Source organism: Plutella xylostella, chromosome 6 (assembly GCF_932276165.1).
Source record: "Plutella xylostella chromosome 6, ilPluXylo3.1, whole genome shotgun sequence".
NCBI lineage: Eukaryota > Metazoa > Arthropoda > Insecta > Lepidoptera > Plutellidae > Plutella > Plutella xylostella.
Window position 1 is genome coordinate 4,681,392 of NC_063986.1, and position 21,063 is coordinate 4,702,454.

General features: G+C 37.2%; 2 protein-coding genes across 2 annotated transcripts in view; one reads left to right on the plus strand and one right to left on the minus strand.

Moving 5' to 3' along the window:
• LOC105382070 (C3 and PZP-like alpha-2-macroglobulin domain-containing protein 8) overlaps positions 1–21,063 on the plus strand; it is a 191,438-nt gene that overhangs the window by 36,643 nt on the left and 133,732 nt on the right. The gene's annotated exons all lie outside the window — the stretch shown is intronic.
• LOC119694503 lies at positions 14,653–16,497 on the minus strand. Its single transcript, XM_048621818.1, has 2 exons — positions 15,349–16,497; positions 14,653–14,667 (listed from the first exon to the last, which is right to left on the minus strand). Exons 1-2 carry the CDS (start codon positions 16,495–16,497, stop codon positions 14,653–14,655), a joined length of 1,164 nt encoding a protein of 387 aa, XP_048477775.1.

Here is a 21,063-nt window from a genome sequence, read left to right on the forward strand (position 1 = left end):
ACCATAAAAAACGCTCACTATTTTGGCAGTAAGGCCCGGGTCTCCTATTTACTCCGTAGGTCGCGTCAAGTGTCACCGCCGTAGGCCGCGTCACGATTCTCACTACGTCTACGCGCCAACGTCGGCGTGTGAGAGAGACCGCATCAGTACATTTCTATAGTGAGCATCGTGACGCGGCCTACGGCGTGACGCTGGACGCGACCTACGGCGTAAATAGGAGACCCGGGCCTAAGGTATTCAATAAGAGACTGACAGCATTAGACTTATTCTTGGATGATGTAGGTATTTCCTTAAATGAACCTAAAAGTAACGTAATTTTTTTTGTTACAGGTAATACCACTAACAACGAGACAAGGCACAGGCAAACGGAGCGTGGGACACCCTACGGCCAGCTTGACCACGACCTCAGAGAGGTCGGTAACTGGTAGTGACTGGATGAAGAACTCTGTACTAAACGTGCCAATTCCACGACTGCTCTTGTTCGTTAGTTTTTCGTCAGCATAGAGTAGGTAACCATCATGAGTTCTGACGTTCACTAGTTTATGGTCTGATGACAGACAGGTGTATAGGTTTTATCAAGGGTAGGCCTTAGGCAAAGGTCTGATGTCACGCAAGCAAGTGAGCGACTGTTTTTAACACACCTGTATATAGATATTTCTGTTTTCTATCCGTATGACTTGTCATTAAGTTGATTCTAATTACTTATAACCATTTAACATCGTAATCGTAGCTTACTACAAGTGCGAGTAGTTAGGAACTCTTTGAATAAATTATCTGGATACTGGCTGGAAACAGTTTCGAAACATTTGAAAATGGAACAGCCGACAAAATTGAATTTTCTTTTTGGTGGAACCCCTCGACCAGCCGTTAAATCAGGACAATCGTGCGAACGTTTAAAATGTAAAACGTGCCTCGCGAGCGCATTCCAAATTCAAGATTTGCTAGTGGAACGATAACGCGTTAAGTAAATTTGTGAACGCGCCCGCTTTTGCTAAGCTGCCATATTCTCGTGTGCTATGACTTTAATTTCTAACCTATCAGCTGAATAAGTTGAAGGAAAGAAAGAGGCAAAGAAAAAATATATGCTGACCAAATAGAAAAAAGGGCTTAGACTACTAAAGTAAATAAATAAAATTTAAGCTCATGATCTATAAGTAATTATGACATACCGGTGGGTGTAAGACCTACATAGACAAGGGAATGTCTACAAATCATATATATTTTTTCAGAAACACTTTCTTAAACTTGATAAAACTAAAAGTTCATGCAAAAGAGAATGAACTAGACAGCTGCTCGTCGTCTCATCGTTGACTTTGCCGACGGAATAGCCCTGCTGCTCCGAATTCTGGACGCATCCGCAGCGCTAGATGCCCTAATGGGCGGAAGGGGAAGAAAAACACTGGCCGCCATATTGATTTACTTTGTCAAGGACTTGAAAATTTTGAATTCCGAACAAGTTTCGGTTGAAGGTAAAGTTTTGTTTTGTTTATTATTGCTTGCAGTTCGACCTGAAATGAGCGGTCTTTTGTAACAGAAGTAGGTACTTAACCTGAAGGTCTTAAATTATGAATCAGTTTGATTGAAAGGTGAATTTTGCATTTATAGTACTTAGGTAAATAAATAAATAATTAAATATGTGGGGACATCTCACACACGGCCATCCGACCCCAAGCTAGGCAGAACCTGTGTTATGGGTGTCGGACAGCTGATATATCTACACAAATACATAGATAGATAGATACTAAATATAAATATCAACACCCAAGACCCGAGTACAAATATCTGACTTTAAACAAATATCTGCCCCAGCCGGGAATCGAACCCGGGACCTTCGGCTCAGTAGTCAGGGTCACTAACCACTACGCCATTCGGTCGTCACCGAGGTAGGTCAATTTTGCCGTTTTCCTCGCGAATTTATTTTCTGTAAGCTATATTCATTTGAGACATAAATACCGCGTGCTGCGTAAATCCCCTAAGGGTTATCAAAGTGGACTATAGATATTATTTTGTGCTATTTTTAATAAATTGACTTCCTCGTGGCTGATTAACAAGTACTTGTTACAAGGCTTGATCATACCTGAAAATCCCAAAGGCGTATGCTCCTGTCACCAAAGTACGCTCTCCAAAGAACACAATGCATCCAGGGTATTTATCACGATTCACAATGCACAATTTACATTAATTGTCCAATATTGTCCAGTAAAACAGAAAATTAATGCGGAAGAGTAATTTTTCACGCATAACGCGCCTGCGTCCATGGAACAAGTGACGTCGTATTTGTGCGTTTTCGGCGGCGCTGATTGGCCGAGGAGAGGTCCGCGTTTTTCAAATGGGCCAATGGCGAGCAGGTTCACATATTCCCGTGTCCAATACAGAATGCTCAAGCCAAATCAATGTTGCCATTTAGCAACCACAGGAAGTAAAATGTTACAGTATAGAAATGTATTATAAATTAATTAAACTAAACTTCGAATTAAATATTAAGACTTCATTGGTACCATAGTCCGACTCTGTGACGCTCAAGGTGTAAGGTTTAGGAATTATAAAGGTGTTGGCTCGACTCAGTGCACAAACCTCGTTTTCAGTTGGAATATCAATTCAGAAAGTGAAAACCTTTATTACGAGTATTTGTGTAAACATTATAGTAACATTATTATTACAATGTTTATTAAACTGACAATTTTGGAAAAAAATAAATAAATAATATTTGTATTCAGAGATGATTGAGTTTCGGATAAGGCATTATAATGTTTAAATGGACTCCAAATACCTTCTATCGCCCATTTAAAGGCTTAGCAATCATCCTCTTTATTATTTTCCTTAAATTGACATGCAATTTGAGCCTAAAATGAAAATAAAACGTATAAAGTTGTAGCACTTTGGCCGCGAGAGGCGGCGAGTGGCACAAAATATCTTAAATTAATTTAAAGAGGGCACCCTGGGTGGCTTTCATCTTTATTGTTACGGTTAATGCATTTTGTGATGGCTGCCTTTTATTTTCCTCATATTAATTTTCAAGGCGGCAACACTGTTAGGTAGTAATTTAAAGGTATTGTACAGAAGGTTTCGGGACATAGCTGTCAAAATATGCAAGCTGAAGTGGCAGTGGGCTGGTCATATCTGCCGAAGAACCGATAACCGTTGGGGTAGACGAGTTCTCGAGTGGAGACCACGAAGTCCACGAACAGGCAAACGCAGCGTGGGACGCCCTCCTGCCCGCTCGACTGACGACCTTAGGCGGGTGGCGGGTAGTGGTTGGATGAGGAAGGCCGAGGACCGAGTGTTGTGGCGCTCCTTGGGAGAGGCCTATGTCCAGCAGTGGATGATTATTGGGTGATGATGATGATGATGATGACGGAAGGTTTGTTTTACATACACTAGTTACAGTTGTCGGGTACGGCCAGGGGGGTCACTTTCTAAATCGAAGAACACTCGAACGAACGAGTATTGTCACTCAATCGGCACGCTTAATGAAACGAGATAGAGTCGTGGTCGTGACTCGTGGTTAGCGCTGTATTTCAACTTTTTGCATCACCCTGTTTAATATGTTGTTCTACAGGGCAAAGTAAAAGTGTAACTTTGAGAAAGATTCAGTGAAAATATATGTTTCGCGACCGAAAGAAATATTCTGTCGACACCTGGGCCGCTGTAATTGGATTTCCTGAATAAATGATACATTCCTTCCGTATACATTTAAATTGATTCCTTTGAGTCTTTTGTGACTTTAAATTAGGTTTGGGTGGTGTATTTTATTGCCTTTACAAATATTTACTTAGCTTATTCCAGATTCACGTCAAGAAGTTTGAAAATATTATGATCTTAAATAAAGTTAAGTGTGCCTGAAACACTTCACATTTATATTATTTTGGATTTAAATTTTGCAGTAACATTGTTTGTAGGTACATCATAATATAAACTACTTTTTCTTCCGGTCTTCCCACAAGATAAATTTGTGACGTTAAGTGCTCATGAAAAAACTAGTAAAAGTTATTTATTATTTCCCACATTCGAATTTCACAAAAAAAATCATATCAGCAGAATAATACTCGGGTCCTAAAGGCTAATATCGCTTGGCCAGCACCCTCGCAATGTCCAATCTTGTCAAATTTATTATCGTCTCAGAAATGCTGACCGTACGCCGCAAACCAATCTCATTCTGAACTTCATGGGCTACAGTCAGAAAGGATGAAATACGATCACGACCGAATATTGAGTAAGTTCGGGACTCGAATCAGCAGTTACCTTTAAAATTATTAATATAAGTAAGATCATCATCCGACCCATCACGGCCCCACTGCTGGGCGGTTCCATTGAAGGAAGGGTATAAGTAAGTTAAAAAACACAATTGCACGCAACAGGGTTGAAATAGTGGAACAGATAAAATATCACAAACAGCGGCGTTATTACTAATAGTAATGTCTTCCAGACCACCAAAGCATGTAGGAAAATTAAACGTGACCGGGTCTGGTACAGTGTGAAAATAAGCCTTAGTAGGTTTATTTATTTATTTACACGAATACACCAATAGTGTTTTGATATAAGCATAATTATTACCTACCTTATACCGAAGTTTAGGAGAGCTATCCTGCATTGGTAACAGTAGTCATAGTAAGTATGGCACCGCTTCGAAACTTCGCTTTTCGGCAAGCAGACCCGCTATTGTTTTCACAAAGATTTTCGGATTCAAACTGTATAGAATTTGACACTAATTACTTTGTAAATGTTATACTTCGTATTGACTTTGCGATAACTTTACAGGAGTAGCCCTCAGGTGAACATAAAAATACTGTGAAACTCTGTAGTATGTCTATAGAGTGTATTATACCCTTTGATCGTGTCGTACCGGCGCGTTGGAACGGGAACTTCCATAGAAGCCTGTTCAGGACCTCATCGTATCTTTCACGTCGTTGTGGAGATGTGCCCGAGGCTATTGGTGAATTATAACCGGCTATCAAACTTCAAAGCGGCTTTTAATACGCGTCTTTTCACACTTCGCCGTCTTGAAGTGTGAAGATGCGTGCTAGGAGACGTCTTTACAAAGATTTAGCGACTTTAGGAGGCTATGAAACTTATAATACTTACTTATAAGCTTTGTTTTGAGATGTGCGAATAAAATCAGTTAAGAGAAGTACCTACTTAGTTAGTGTTAGGACTAAACAATTCATATACACTCACGGGCAATGAAAAGGTTCCACTGAAAAAATCACCTAATTCCTTCTAAACGGAAAATCCTAGCTTAACGCCGTCTTCTGCAACATTAAAGTACATTTAACAGAGCATCAGGATATTAACAACTAAAATCGGTAATATTTTGTTCCAGTTTTAAATATTTTATTTGAAAAAATTGGTTTCGTTTGCTGTCGGAATTTTGTGAGTGGAACTTTTTCATTGCCCGGCAGTGTCCTGTAGTCCCGTTGTCCCCGTAACTGTGTCCCCGTTACGGGGACAACGGGACGTCATTATATTTTCGTTCCGTTGCTTGTCCCCTTTGCGGGCAATAGTGAACGGGGACAACGGGCCGTCAAAATTTTACGTGTCGTTGTCCCTTCCGAATTCTATTAGCACAAAAAGGACAAAATAAAATGAAACAAAATGTTACATGATCGGCTGTAGGTAATGTCGGAAAAATATCGACAACGCTCATAATTTTTCTGATGATAGGAATAACCCTCCGTATCATCCTAAAAAAATCTCAGATTTTTTCTATGCGTTAGTAATTTTATAAAATTAAAACATTTCAAGTTTCACAAAACGGGTATTCTACGGACTTAAGGACATTTTCCATCGTGGTTTAAAAGCTATCTGGATGAACGTCTGCAGTGTGTTGAAATAGCGAAAATTATAGGGAATCACAAAGAGAATGTGCAATCCGATTTTAAATATAATAACGCTGGTGTTCCACAAGGTAGCGTATTAGGGCCACTACTTTTCCTGCTCTACATCAATGAACTACCAAACATATCAAAACATGAGACCATACTTTTTGCAGATGACACCACAATTGTTTTCAAATGTGAGAATCCTGATACATATGAATATGAAATTAACAGCACATTACATAAATTTATTGAATGGCTAAAAAATAATGATCTCTCTATAAATATTTCTAAAACTAATATGATACAATTTCAAACTTATAATTCCAATCCTGACAAAATTAATATAATGTATGAATCAAATCAAATAGAAGAAATCAATAATACAAAATTCTTAGGTTTAATAATAGACAAGCACTGTAACTGGAAGGCCCATATAGAACAAGTAATAAATAAGGTCGGAAAATTCATTTATGCTTTACGAAACCTCAGACAAGTGGTATCAAAAGATGCAGCCCTAACTGCTTATCATGGGTATGTTGCATCAGTTCTTGCCTACGGGTTACTATTATGGGGGCGATCAACTGACATCTTTAAAGTTTTCCGTATTCAAAAAAAATGTATTCGAGCTATAGTTGGTATACCAATTTTAGGAACGATGAATCCTGTAAACCTTTCTTCAAATCCTTAAAAGTACTAACAATATTTTCTATGTACATAAAAGAAGTATGCGTATTTGTTAGAGAACACATGGACTTGTTTAAAAAGCAATCAGACACAAATGAGAGGTCACGCAGAGATCCATATAAACTAACATTACCGAAGATTAGGGTAGATGTATATAAACATAATGCTTATGTAATGTGTATTAGGATATATAATAAACTGCCAATTGAGTACAAAAGCTTGCCTTATAAAAAATTTAAATGCGAATTAACAAAGTGGCTTTTAAATAAATGTTTTTATTCTCTAGACGAGTATATAATGGTATGACATTAATTTATTTGACATTTAATTATTATTTAGTATAAATTTTAACATAATACTATTTAAATGTGGCATGTGATGTGACTGATAAAAGTTTAATTAAGTATTTATAAAGTAAGTTATGTATTAATTTAATGTAATTTTATCTTAATCATTTATAATAAAATGTAATTTATTGTACGCTTTGAGAGTGGTAATACCACTTATTGTAATTTGCAAGCCTTACCAGGCAGAATATGTAGGAACCAAATTAATGTAAAACAACTAATATTGTAAACCCATATTCAGCAAATAAATATTTCTATTCTATTCTATTCTATTCTCAATGAGCAATAAAAAAAATATGACAGGTATGAATGTTCAAAAGGGTAAAGTGTAGTTACGAAATCTCTCATTTATTGACTGATTTAGAATAAGCCAATGAGAGTTTTGCAAACAACAATCTTATCTGTGCTTTTGTTTCGCGGCAGTATTTCGATGTGCCGTTAGCGCATCCTTTAAAATTTACACGTTCATCAAATTTGGCAAATTATCACCTAGGTTAGTTATGTATTGATCTAAGCTAAAAAAGCGATTTGATGTGAAGATATTATACAAAATTCATGAAATAAAAAATATACTTGTGTTTATTTTGGGAACGGGGACAATGGGTCTGATTTTTTATTTTTTTATTAAGTGCCGCTGTCCCCGTTGAGGGGCTCACGTCCAACGGGGACAACGGGACTGATTTTATTTATTTTCTGAAAGTACCGTTGTCCCCGCTTAACGGGGACAAGAATTACGGGGACAGCGGGACTACAGGGGTAGTGCCTGTAAGTAATATTTATTTATATGTTTCTCTTTCAGTTTACTTACATTATAACGATAATATTCACTAATGAATGCCTATTGAAACATAAACCTACAGACGTAGGTACTTACAGGCAAACATAAGTTCAGTTGGTAATAGAGCCAAGTTGGCATAGAAATAAATAACTCACAGAAATTCGTGTTTATTTCAACAGTAGATATAATTATTTCAGGAGCGTGCTCAAAATAATGAACGAGGCACAAGTATACAAGATTAATAATACCATTAACATCACTAGGGAGGTATTAAGCAAAAAGGTAATCAAATTAAGAATTGGGGTGGAGGTAGGTTATATCTACGTACCGACGCTTGACTATTTTATTTAATTTCTAAGAGTCAGATGTTATAAAACAATGCCTACAAAAATAAAACATTTTTTTACAAAGAAAGTTTTTCTTTGAATTGAAAAGTTCATCAAAGCGTTGTTCTCGACTCGTGAACTGTTTAAAAAAGTCATAAGTAGTTACTTACTTATGTAGGTACTTTATATTTGAAAATTTATTCATTGTTCTGGGAAAATAGTAGGGCTTGACACGGACAAAATTGTAAAATTGTCATACATAAATATATGTATGGTCCATTGACGAAAGAAAAAAGAGTATGTCATTGATTAGGTCCAACGTAGTAATGGTTATGTACCTACCTATGTGCTAAAAATTTTCATTCGTTACTTAACACTCGAGACAAAATAACTAACATAAGATCAACTGCTATACAGAAAATCGTAGCTACTACCACTGCCGTGCACATATTTAGGGATAATCCTATAAATTATCGAAATTAACCTATCCCAAAAACTACATACCTACTTAGCCTAAGAAAGAAACAAGGAAGAAAACAACACAAGATAAGTAGGTACCTAATAATAACATAAGAATAGGCAACTAATTCTCAAGCCATAGATTTTCCTTAAGTATATAGGTACGTTTTGCGCACAATTTATACGAGAGGGTGAGGGACAAATCTGTATATACAGGGTGATACGGTGAGGCCTAATTGGGGTTCGTTAGCAGACGATTGTTTGTTTATTGGGACACCAGAAATACAGCTTAAGGTAAACAAGGAGCAGTAGAGTAACCCAATATACAAAATATTCAAAGAAAACGAGTTTTCAGGAAATTTACTAGATCTACTGGACCGAAGCGCTGAAAAAATATTTTGTACTTAGGCATGATACTTTTTACGTTACGATTTAAGCGTTATACATGTTTCAAATGTGCGAAAAGAAAATTATTGTAGATATTTAAAAGTTATGGCTTATAATCTTGAACCTACAATCCTCATTTAATGCATATTATACACACACACACACACACTCACGCCTTGTACTCATGTACTCCCTTGCGGGGTAGGCAGAGGTGCATTGCTGCACCCACTTTTCGCCAGAGTGTTATGTTAGTCCCAATGTAATAGGGGGCGGGCCTATTGCCATTTTACGGGCACATCCAAGACCCGAGACCAAATATCTGTGTTTAAACAAGTAATTATTAGTAATACGTGTAATACACATAGTTGTTATGCTCACTTTGTAAGGACATTATACTCATAGGTATATTCGTAGGTATACTTATATTAAATACCAATTCCAACCAACATTCATTACTACGTTCCTATAAATAAATCGCGCATTGCGTTGTCCATTAAAATGGAGTAATAAGTATAATTACAATTTAATTTGTTACATTATTAAAGTTACTCGGCTTCATTTGGCCCATAATTAAGCAGTTGTTTATTCATGCGAACAATTACTGCGGTTTATTTGAGGCTCTATTTTCGTGAATGACGAATGCATAATAGGTAATGTGCATCCACGAATTTTATGTATAATAAGTAGGAGTAAAATCATCATCATCATCATCAGCCAATAATCATCCACTGCTGGACATAGGCCTCTCCCAAGGAGCGCCACAACAGTCGGTCCTCGGCCTTCCTCATCCAACCACTACCCGCCACCCGCCTAAGGTCGTCAGTCCAGCGGGCAGGAGGGCGTCCCACGCTGCGTTTGCCTGTTCGTGGTCTCCACTCGAGAACTCGTCTACCCCAACGGTTATCGGTTCTTCGGCAGATATGACCAGCCCACTGCCACTTCAGCTTGCATATTTTGACAGCTATGTCGGTAACCTTAGTCCTCGGAGTAAAATACCTGTACTAAATTATTGCTAATAGATCAATTGTTAATTTCAGTACCCTGTCCCAGAATTACGCAAGTACCGTCAAACGCATGGTTTTATATGCGCTTTGCACTTCCAAGACGTTCACTATTGGTACAGTAAAAAATATGCGTAATGACAATAATAATTAATTTACTTAGTTAAAATTAAATAGATTGTGTAAGTAATATTTTTTTGTGCCTCTATATATTTTGAAGAGATCTTATTTCGTAATAGCGCCGACCAATAAACGTTAACCCCTACAATGACAAAAACATTTCAACCGCACCCATTCTACGTTCCATCTGACATCCAGTTTACCCATGAGGCTTAGCATAGCGTTACTAGTTAATTTTTATGCAGCCTCTGGTATCTCCCATTGCTGGGCAAAGGGATCCTAATTTCTGATTTTCATCTATATTGCTCATGTGTTACAAATTTGAATTGATTACACGTAAATTAAAGTGTACTAAGGTGAACTTAATGATAATAGCTTTATTTTGCTTATATCGCGATCGCTATCGCTATTTATTCTTTCAACAAGTCAGGGAATCGTCCCAAGAATTTTTACCCTAAAGCCATGCTAGGCCCAAATTAAGACTTTACAAGCCACTCAAGTACTCCAGACACTTGAGTACCGAGTTACTCGAGTCATAATCACTCGCTGAAACCACTTCCCTCCATTAGCTCGACTAAGCAAACGCAGACAGCTAAGTCAGCACAGACATCTAATAATGCTCTTTGAATTGTTTGAATTGGTTAGCTTACAAGTTGGTACATACTTTATTACCTAAGGAAGGCATATTTTTAAGTTTTCTGTGTTATGTGTACTACGTAAAGGTGACTCAGGAGTTACATCTTCTTTATAATCCAAAATTTACTAATTAAATAAGTACACAGTACAAGTATTTTTTATCGAAGGTTTTTATATACCTACCTAAATATCGAGAAATACCTTCTTTAGATTACTCTTTAGCTTTTATATTAAGATAGGGATTACTCGTTCCTGTTGGAATTTCAGGTGATGTATGATCTTATCATACGAGCCATCTTAGAAATACTTACCTAAATACTAGTTTTGCTTGAAATCATATCAATTACACCCCAAAGCTTTTGTTTTTATAACTATAGTAGGAAGTAAGATAACTAGATAATTCACCCAGCTCTTTGCCTAGATCGTCTACCTATCCCGAGTCTCTAACCAAACAGCATCGAGCTTGATTAGGTCCCAAGGGTATTGTCTGCGCGTTCCCTGTTAGCTTACCTCAGTATTTGCATCTAGGTATGTAAAATAAGTCGGTGCCGTCGTCGGTAATACGAGAAAGGTAGACATTTGAGTAGGATTCCATTGTAGTATTCTCTAAGGTTTTCAGGAGTATATTGTAATGAGACCTCTTACTTATTGTGTCCACAATATTAACAGTGACGGAACTCCATCCTGGTCCAATTTGAAAACAGTATACCGTGCGTCACTCGTCGTAAGAGCGTCTCTGTTTCTTCACTAGCAAGCAATGAAAAAGTTCCACTGAAAATAGCACCAAAATTCTACTAAGGCTAGCTTATAGTGACGCCGGTCTGCAAAATTAAAATACAATAACAGCGTATCAGATTATTGCGTATTTTGAAGATTTTTTTTTTACCTTCATACTTTGTCTTCATTCATACCAACATAACATAATTAACGTGGCACCTTCCTCATACTCGTCGTGGCAGCGACCCGGAAATCGTATAGTCAATTAATTCCGTTATTATCATCCCTTCCGGTTGTGCTTCGTTTCCGTTTAAAATAACCATTGACATTGTGGAAATAACCTATTCACCGACACAGGGTAAAGTTGAGTATGAACACACGAGACGCAGGTAGGTATGTATAATGTTTGCTTTTCTAATTGTATGGAGACGTTGGTTTATGATCAAATGATGATAATAATGTTTTTGTAGGCTAATTGATACTGTTTATTGTTAGTGTGAGTGCATAATATACTAAGTATATTTCTATATTAATTTTAGCGTCTGGGACGTTCAATAGCCGCTCTTAATTTCTATTGTACATAGTTATATTCCACAAACATCTTTTTATTGCTTCTTCGTAGAAACTTTGTTAGTCACGAGATTTTGTCTAAGGGCAATGTTTTTTTTCATGAATATTCTAAAATCGAAAAACTAAAGTTATTTACAATAATCTCCTGATTCTCATTTCCAGCTTAGCTATACCGTAATTTCAACATTCTGTATAACACCTCATAGTGCCTACATAAGTGCTCATCCATTAAAACAGCTCCTTTTCCCATCTCTATTCTCTCTCGTTCCATTTTCCTTGGAGCTAATCAACGAGACATAACAGTTAACAGGCATTAATCAACGCTTCCGACTCCTCATTAGCTATTCTAGCATCCACTCGCTTCACAAGCGTGTTATGATTATGGGCTTAAAGGAGTTTGATGGAAAACTTTGTATCGAAAACGTGTACCTACGTGTTATGAAACGAGGTTTGTATTAACCGATCGTGTAATGAAAATCGACTCAAATTTGTGTGTCGCGGAGCTAGTGCAGCGCGATATGCAAATTTTTGCCATTTCTTCTCCTAAGTTACTTGTGAAATGGTGGTAGACTATTATAGTAAAATGTATACCGCTAGATGGCGACTCTCCAGCGTCATACAAATTCGCGATTACTCACCACTAATCGAACGGAGTGAAAACTCGCACTTCCCATGCTGGTTATTTAATAAACAATGTTTACTAATCCGGGAAGAATGTTCACAAATTCAGAGCGTTTATTTTACAAATGTCACTTACTATTAAGCTGCTTTTGTACATTACATTCGTGAATAATAAATAAATGTACTCACTGAGTAAATGCGACATTCATAACCCATCATTATTATCTTAGTAGGGACTTTGACTTACAATTATTATTAGGTATGTATGCTTTCGAGGTTTAGTGATGTTTTTGCTTAAGTGTGCTATCGATATGCTACGCCCAATGTTAAATGCGAAGATATCATAATAAGATAAGGTGGATCGGTTAGTATTAGATTGTCGTATCACTAAATAATAAATATGAGATACAATTTATACGAATGCCATTTAAAAAAAAATGACAAACATATTTTGTCATAAAATAATTAACATGACAAACAATACATTATTAAAGATGCTATTAGACCAATACCAAGTGCTCGTATTTCATTTCAGGGCTAGTGATCAACAACACAGTCGTTAAGCCTAGTCAGAGGCCTTCGGGCGGCTTGAAAACATCTGACAGTCGGGTTGCCCACTTACCCGACAGCTCTCTCAGCACAAGCTTGCTTGTGTTGGGGTCCACCAACCCGCACTAGGCCAGCATGGTGGACTAGGCCTAAACTCTTCCTTCATTGGAAGGGGACCCGTGCTCCAGAAGTGGGGACGTAATGGGTCGTGATGATGATCAACAACATCCCGACCTCGGCATTCCCCATCTAACCTTGTGTAAATGATAATTATTATGATAATGATTATCCATCTTCAGTAGGTATACTTTATTATTAGGTATAACTAAAAGAGAAAGGGAAGCTTAACCTATTTAATCGATAGGAAATCACTCAAGCACTCCTCTTCACGGAAGTATAACCACCCTTACCCACGCTCCATACACGTGAGTGCTTGTAAACACAACCCGCCCGCCCTATACAGGGTGTTCTCTAGATGATTCAATAACGCTTTGTAAGGTTCAAATGAAATATTAAATTGAAAAGTATATAGATTTTTTTAAAGTTTTGTGATAATAGCCAGATAAAACACTTGGCATATCTAAAATTATTGATTACTACAAAAAATCTCGGCAATATTCTGAGTATTAGTTTTAAAAGTGAATAGTCATCTTTTCGAGTAGTTTATTCCACACCTACCATACTCGTAAAACACTCAAAAAGGTACATATTCTGTACGTAATTAATTAATGATTGGAATTCAATTAAATAATTTAAAGACTCAATTGAAATTGGTAGGTACGTGTTGAAGACTTGAAACACTTGAACTTTTACTTTTTTTTTTAATAAGTATGTAGTCCATGTGGGACACCCTGTATTCAGATATAGATAAGGGCAGGTTGATGGTAACGTTCCCCGCATCATTGACTTTTCTGTATTCTATGGAAATTCTGTGCTCGAGTGGAATATTGAATTCGTAGAAGTTGTTGAATAATCAGGTAAGCTTTTTCTCTTCTGTATATTTTTATCCAATAGACTTTTAATGGGGTAAAGTCATGTTGTCTATTGCAAAAAAATGTTGAAAAGTAGACTGTTATACTATTTCCATTAATATAATAATTAGAGCGTTTCTTATTGAAATGATGTATAATAACACTACGAAGTAACAGATATTCTATGTTATTTTCTATCCGAAAACATCAAGTCAATATAACCATGCTGCACGGTAACCGAGCCACTGTTCCAATGAAACAGCTGTATACAGACGAGCTGATCCGCATGAGAGCAATCTACAGGCCAGATTGTAGACTACCTAGAATCTAGAACAATCAGCGGCAACACGTAGCATGTAGCATGCTCCATAAATCTTTAGCTCAGCGGCCCGTGGCAAATGGGTGAACTGGCCCATTTACCCTACCCGGAGGGTCACTCTATACTGACGAAACACGAGCGAACAAGAGCTGTCTCGCAATCGGTACGCTTAATACAGCGAGATGAAGTCGTGGATCGCGCAGCAGTGCTCCGAAACTTAGTTTTTCGTTATATAGAGTAACCTTCACGGCACGGTATGGACAGCGTCGAAGTCTTCACCCTATTTCCTAGCCATTTCACTGTTCACGTCATCACAGACTGTCGCGAAATTCTACCTCCATCTATGTTTCATATGGAAGCTTTCTGGTCGGGTCACGTGTTGTTATTAGTATAACTATACTATAATTACTAAGCAATTGTATATTGAGTATTATTCAATAGTGAAGAAAGAAAAGAAAGAAAGAAAGATAAAACTTTATTTGACAATGACAGCAATTGTTTAAGCTCTTCGCTGTCGCATTTATTGTTCCTCTTCATTTCCGTTATTAAATTTTCATTATTGCTGGTCCACTTTAGGAGTTCGAACCCCCCTCTCCCTATCAAACTATTCATTTCCTTAAATATCTGTAAACCTTCTTCTTCCGACTGACATCCGGTCAATAGATCATCCATATAAAAATCAGTTACTAACCTCTTGGAAGCTAAAGGAAATTCAGCTCCCTCATCTGTTGACAGTCTTTGCAAAACCTTCACCGCTATGTATGGGGCACACGCTGTTCCGAAAGTTAATCTAGTATGTCGATAGTGCTCATTCTTCGACTGAGTATCATTTCTCCAAAGAACTCTTTGATAATCTGTGTCTTCGTCATTAATCTTTATCTGTCTATACATTTTTGCTATATCTGCAGACATACATATTGGATGAAGCCTCCATCGCATAATTATGTTCCTCAAGTCAGGTTGCAAAGTTGGCCCTACCAACAGTTGGTCGTTTAAAGACGTACCATTCGCATATTTACAGGACGCATCAAAAACTATACGAACCTTTGAGCTGTCCTTGTCTTCCCTGACAACTGCGTGATGAGGTAAATAAACTGCGGTCTTATTGCCTTTCTCTTCATCTGGAACCTTTTCCATGTGATCTAAAGTTAGATACTCATAAAATACTTCCGAATATTTTTCTTTCAGGTTCATATCTTTGTCTAATTTCCTCCTCAAACTATTTAATCTCACGTGACATATTTTTTCAGATCCGTCAAGTTGTATCTCTTCGTCTTTAAAAGGAAGCCGAGCTATATATCTTCCAGATTCATCTCTTTGTATTGTTCTATCGAAGTGTTCTTCACAACGTTTCTCTTCTTCAGTAAACCTTTGCTCTTTCGTCAATTCTGTATCTTTTTCTAGTTCCCAAAACCTTTTTAGTAGCTCATCATCTTCGACTCGAGCATGTAGTACATTTATATCTGCAGATGGTCGTAACGATGATGGCACCACTCCAGATAAAATCCAGCCTAGTGAAGTCGCTTGTGCTATAAATTCCCCGGTTGATGACTTTTTAATACCCTCTTTTAATACCTTGCTGTAGACTTCAGCACCCAACAAGATGTCAACCTTGTTTGGTACATGGAAATTAGGGTCAGCTAACTCCAAATCAGTCACATCAAACCATTGCATAACCTCCACTCTTTCCGAAGGCAACTCTGAAGTTATGTTCTTTAGGACATATGCATTTACCTCGAACACCAAGTCTGGGTTGACCCTTGATTTCATTTTAATGGTAACCATTGAATTAGTTGTAATGTTTTTGCCTCCACCAAGCCCGGTTATATGACCTTTCACAGGGATTTTCTTGAGACCCAAATACTGGACTGTGCCTTCAGTCACAAATGACGATTGCGATCCTTGATCTAATAAAGCTCTTACCGTGTAGTAATCACCATTTTTTGATAAGGCCTTCACCAAGGCAGTAGCCAACAAGACCTGTTTGTATACCCTCCCTGATGAGAAACACGTCACGGTAGGTTTAACTTCATCCTCCCCTTGAGGCGTACTCGTAGATGCAACAGCTGACGTCCCAACGTTCGCGTTTAAATTCGCTTCTTCTACCACCTCTATGTTACCTGTCCCCCTGGCGTGCAATAACGAATGATGCTTACCCTTGCATATACGGCACCTACCTTTGGATTGGCACATTCTAGCAATGTGATCGCAACTCAAGCAATTGAAACACACATTATTGTTTTGGACAAAGTTGCGCCGAGCATCTACAGTTTCCTTACTAAATTTTTCGCAATGTGGTAAAAAGTGTTCATCACCGCAATAAGAACAATGGTTATGCGTCACATGCAAGGACTTAAATTTGTTAACTGGAACATTATTGCTGCTCTGAGCTCTGTACGACGAAGTTGATCTAGAATCCAGAAATTCTAAGGCACGGTAACGGTTCGTAAGAAACTGCTTGAATTGTTCATAAGTTGGTAACTCATCAGTAGCATTATTACTGGACACAAACAATTCCCATTGCTTTCTAGTTTCTGGATCCAACTTCAAACACATAATGTGAATAATGAGGATGTCCCAACTACTAACATCTATGCTAATGTTCGCGAGTGTATCCAAACAATCGTTTGTTGTATCTATCAGGTCTTTCAGTGATGCAGCTGATTCACTGTAAATATTTTTCTGACTTAACAATCTTTTTAAGATATGGTTACTTACATATTTTCTATTATTATAACGCTCCTCTAATAATTTCCAGCATCTTTCATAATTACATTCTTGAATGGGAACATGTCTTATTAGTTGTTCGGCCTCATCCGTTAAATATCCCTTTAAATAATGAAGCTTTTGCACATTATCTAAACTGTCGTTACAATGTATTAGTGATTGAAATAAATCACGGAATGTGGACCATTCAGAATACTTCCCGGAAAACATCGGAATATTTATCTTTGGCAATTTTACTTGACTAACTCGACTTTGCGTATAAACGTTTCCAGCGTTAGTATTCTCAGTTACTGTAAAAGCCTTTGCTTTAACCTTTAATTGGCATTTATATTCTATATACAATTCTTCCGTCTGATCATATATGTCTTCCGTTATGTAACTACAATTTTCTAGTTGCTGAACATCTGAACTGCGCATTATTTCCTTGTGACCTTTTACAAATTCATCCCATAACTGTTCTACTAATTCAAGTCTACCTTCAATATATTCTTGGCTAATGCGATCTTTCGGCGCCTTCTTAAAATTAACCTGCGCTTTCTTTATTCTATTGCTCAAGTCTAATTGAAAGTTTACTATAGAATCCATTTTTACCAATAGAACTTGTTCTTACTCTAAGATTGAATATTTACATATTATTTTTCAGTTAAGCCAAAAATGTTTCAAATTTTTCTAAGTCTACGGTTACTATACTAATTCACTAAGTTTACATGTCCTTAGCTTTAAAGTCTATTTTCGCTCAACACCGATGAAACTTCCAAGTGTTTTGTTTCTTGACAATAAAGTACAAATTCGTCTACAAATCGACCCATCAATATTGTATTGTACTCACAGTTTTTTTTTTCACCCTTTACTTCACTCACTCACTGATCACTGATTGCGCCAAGTAGGTAGTTCCTCTGGAATCTGGATACAGCCTCGGCCGCCCACAATACTCTTCCTAGTACTGCGGAGTCGCTGTTTCCGGTTCCGCTCCGTCCTGTCAGGCGCTGGTGATGACCACACGCCCCGCCGCCGCCGCCGTTCCACCAGTTTGATGTTTGCACCGCACCGCACCGTGCAAACTCCCTCCCACCAAGCTACGATGTTGCGACAGCTATCCCCTGTCCGTAGCTTCCGTCGATAACTCAAAATGCGATTGGTTGCTAATTCAATTTTGACTACGAAGGACCATATGAACATTCACTCCTCGAACTAACTCGAATAGTAAAACTATTGTACGTGAATGTTCATAATAATTTATTTATTTTCCAATTTAAAAGACCGAAAAATTGCTTGTTTTTTCTCTGACAAATTATCAACAACATAGACACACCTGTCAAAACATAAAAAAGCACATAAAAAGGTAAATTCTCAGAATAACAACATTATGACTTAAACAGCAATCATACTTAATTAAATACACCATAATACAGAACTTACGTATAAATTTGCTGTCCGCCAAAAAGGCGTCCACTCAGCTATTGCAGCTATAGTATTCAATGGAATACCTACTCGTAACGTTTAAATTGTAGAATTTCAAGTAGCGATATTTACAAGCAATCATGACATTTGTGCAAGCTATATGGAGAATTTAAACCGACAGCAAAACTCAGTTATGTAAAAATATAATCTTACAACTTAAATGCTGCTATAAAATTCTTCGTGTAGCTTGCAGTAATGTCACCATTGCTTGTAAACACCGCCTGGGGGTGCATCAAATGATGTTGAATTACGTACATTAATCAACGTTGTATTTGTCCGTCCAGTGGCCGCGTTGTCTCGGGATCAATTAAGTCAGTAATTGCCTCGCGCACCCTGTTACCATTCCCGAAATATAAACCTACTGAATGCATTTTATTTGGGTTCCGATGAAAAAAAGTAGGTGAAAGCCGAAATTATCCTAACTAATATTATAAATGCTAAAGTATCTGTGTCTGTCTGTCTGTTACTGTCACGCCAAAACTACTGAACGGATTTGAATGAAATTTGGTATACATAATTACATATGGTCTAGACCCTGAGAAAGAACATAGGATACTTTTTATCCCGGAATTCCCAGAGGAAAACTTTTTAAGGCGAAGCGAAGCTCGCGGGAACACCTAGTATTGAATAAACCTTACTTGACCATACATAAAATATGTACGTACCTTACTACATAGTATACGTGTGCGAAACTCTCTTTCAGGTAGTAAATTATATTATATAGAGTTGAAAGATTGAGTGCCCGATTCACAAGGGCTGCTTAAAGGTTATCAGCGGGATAATAATCATGATGAATTTCTCTGAAATTAGACTATTACAGCATGTTAAAAAAATGCCTCTAATAACTATTCAATGGATAATATTTTATTAAAAGTTGTAACTAATAAATATATAACATAATAAAACTTACTTAGCTTAGATATTGCTAAGTGTATTATATAGATAACTATTTGCCAGAAATTCTGGAAGGGGCTTTTATTATTGCCATATTCATTAACACTCAAAGTATTCTAGGTATGTATCGCATATTATTATGAAGTCTATGTGGAAAGCTTACCAATTAGGCTTGTAGAGTCGTGACATTTTTTGTGCGTTAAAAGATTCCGCGATTATCTAAAAAGTGTGTTTATACTATCAAGTAAGTAGAAATACAGTTCGATTCAAACCGAACTATAATATAATTATAAATCCCACATGATAGTGTTTATCTAAAATTAACAGTTAACTTTTATCAATATTATATGATTAAATTTGGCTCATAAGTTGTAACATAAAAGACACGCAAATATTTTTCGTAAATGGATACTTACATACAGATATGCAAAAACCGGCAGTGATCCAAATGGCTTTCCTGAAAAATTTATGTTCCGCAGTTTTGACCCGGCCTGTGTCTCATGGCCCCAATTTTTCAACAAAATTAATGGCCGTGGTTAATACTGCTATATATCTTTTCGCATTAGGATTCCGCCAGATAATGGAAAAGTATAAGTTTATTGTAATTTAATTCTTTAGCCGAAACTCCTGAGCCACCTTTTCAAAATCCAACATAATATTAGGGTTAGATAAATCCTGAAATTGTAAAAAAAAGTTTCATAAGTGTAAGCGAAAAAAATACTACTGAATAGAAAAAATAGGGTTTTGCACAACTGTATAAGTAAGTGTATCCATTTAAACAAAACACAACTAAAAGAAATAAAAACGTTCCACCACATTTAGCTCTCTCAGATAGCAGAAGTAATTGCTCCATCCAACCCGGTTCAAAGGCCACTTGGACCTAATCTGCGTAATCCATTTGAACGACAAGTTCTATATCAGCGACCAGAACAGATGACCTCTCCCCCTCCCCGGGTTTTTACCAAAATGGGCAATAAACGCACGGGGGCGTCCCCCATCGCAGCTCAACGTAATTGGACAAGTTTTATCAGGTCATAAATCCAGTCGGTATCTGGATCCCGTCAAAGCGTGAAACTCAGCGGAAGGAGTGCCACAGTTTCATCGGAAAAATTGTATCTCTGGCAACTTGGATGTATTCATTCTACCGTGCAATAAAGCAGCCACGGTGAAGCAACGAATAAATAAGCTAAGGTCTCGTTTCCTTATAGGAAAGGTCGTAGGTTTTAATTCTTGCATACTGTACACCGTAGCAAACTACGAGTCTTATGGTTTCTTAGTAAAAAGGAACGTAAGCTCTTTTATTAATAACTGGCTTCTATTTTTCAGTAATTTTTCTATAACATTCTTTTCAGTCATTAAGAAAATATCTGTTACCAAGTCGTAGGTAACCCTTGAATAAACTTTTAGTTTTTTAGTTCGAAATAAACCTGTATGATAATAATTAATAACTGCCTGTACGACTATCTCACGAGAAATCCGGTGACGTAATAAAATACGGAATACCTAAAATAAAACGTTTACTTTAGCGTGGTAGCATCGTGTTAATAATTCTCCATGATATTCGATAGGCATTCTATTTCAGGGGTAGGCTTAAGTGTAATTTGATTGGGTACTTGAACGCACCCTTATTTATTTATCGATTTCTATCGTGTTTGGCGCCCATCAGTCTGTGTACCT

Bases quoted from the DNA above. Each gene is read 5' to 3' on its own strand.
- LOC119694503 (XM_048621818.1), bottom strand. From the start codon at position 16,497: ATGTGCCAATCCAAAGGTAGGTGCCGTATATGCAAGGGTAAGCATCAT.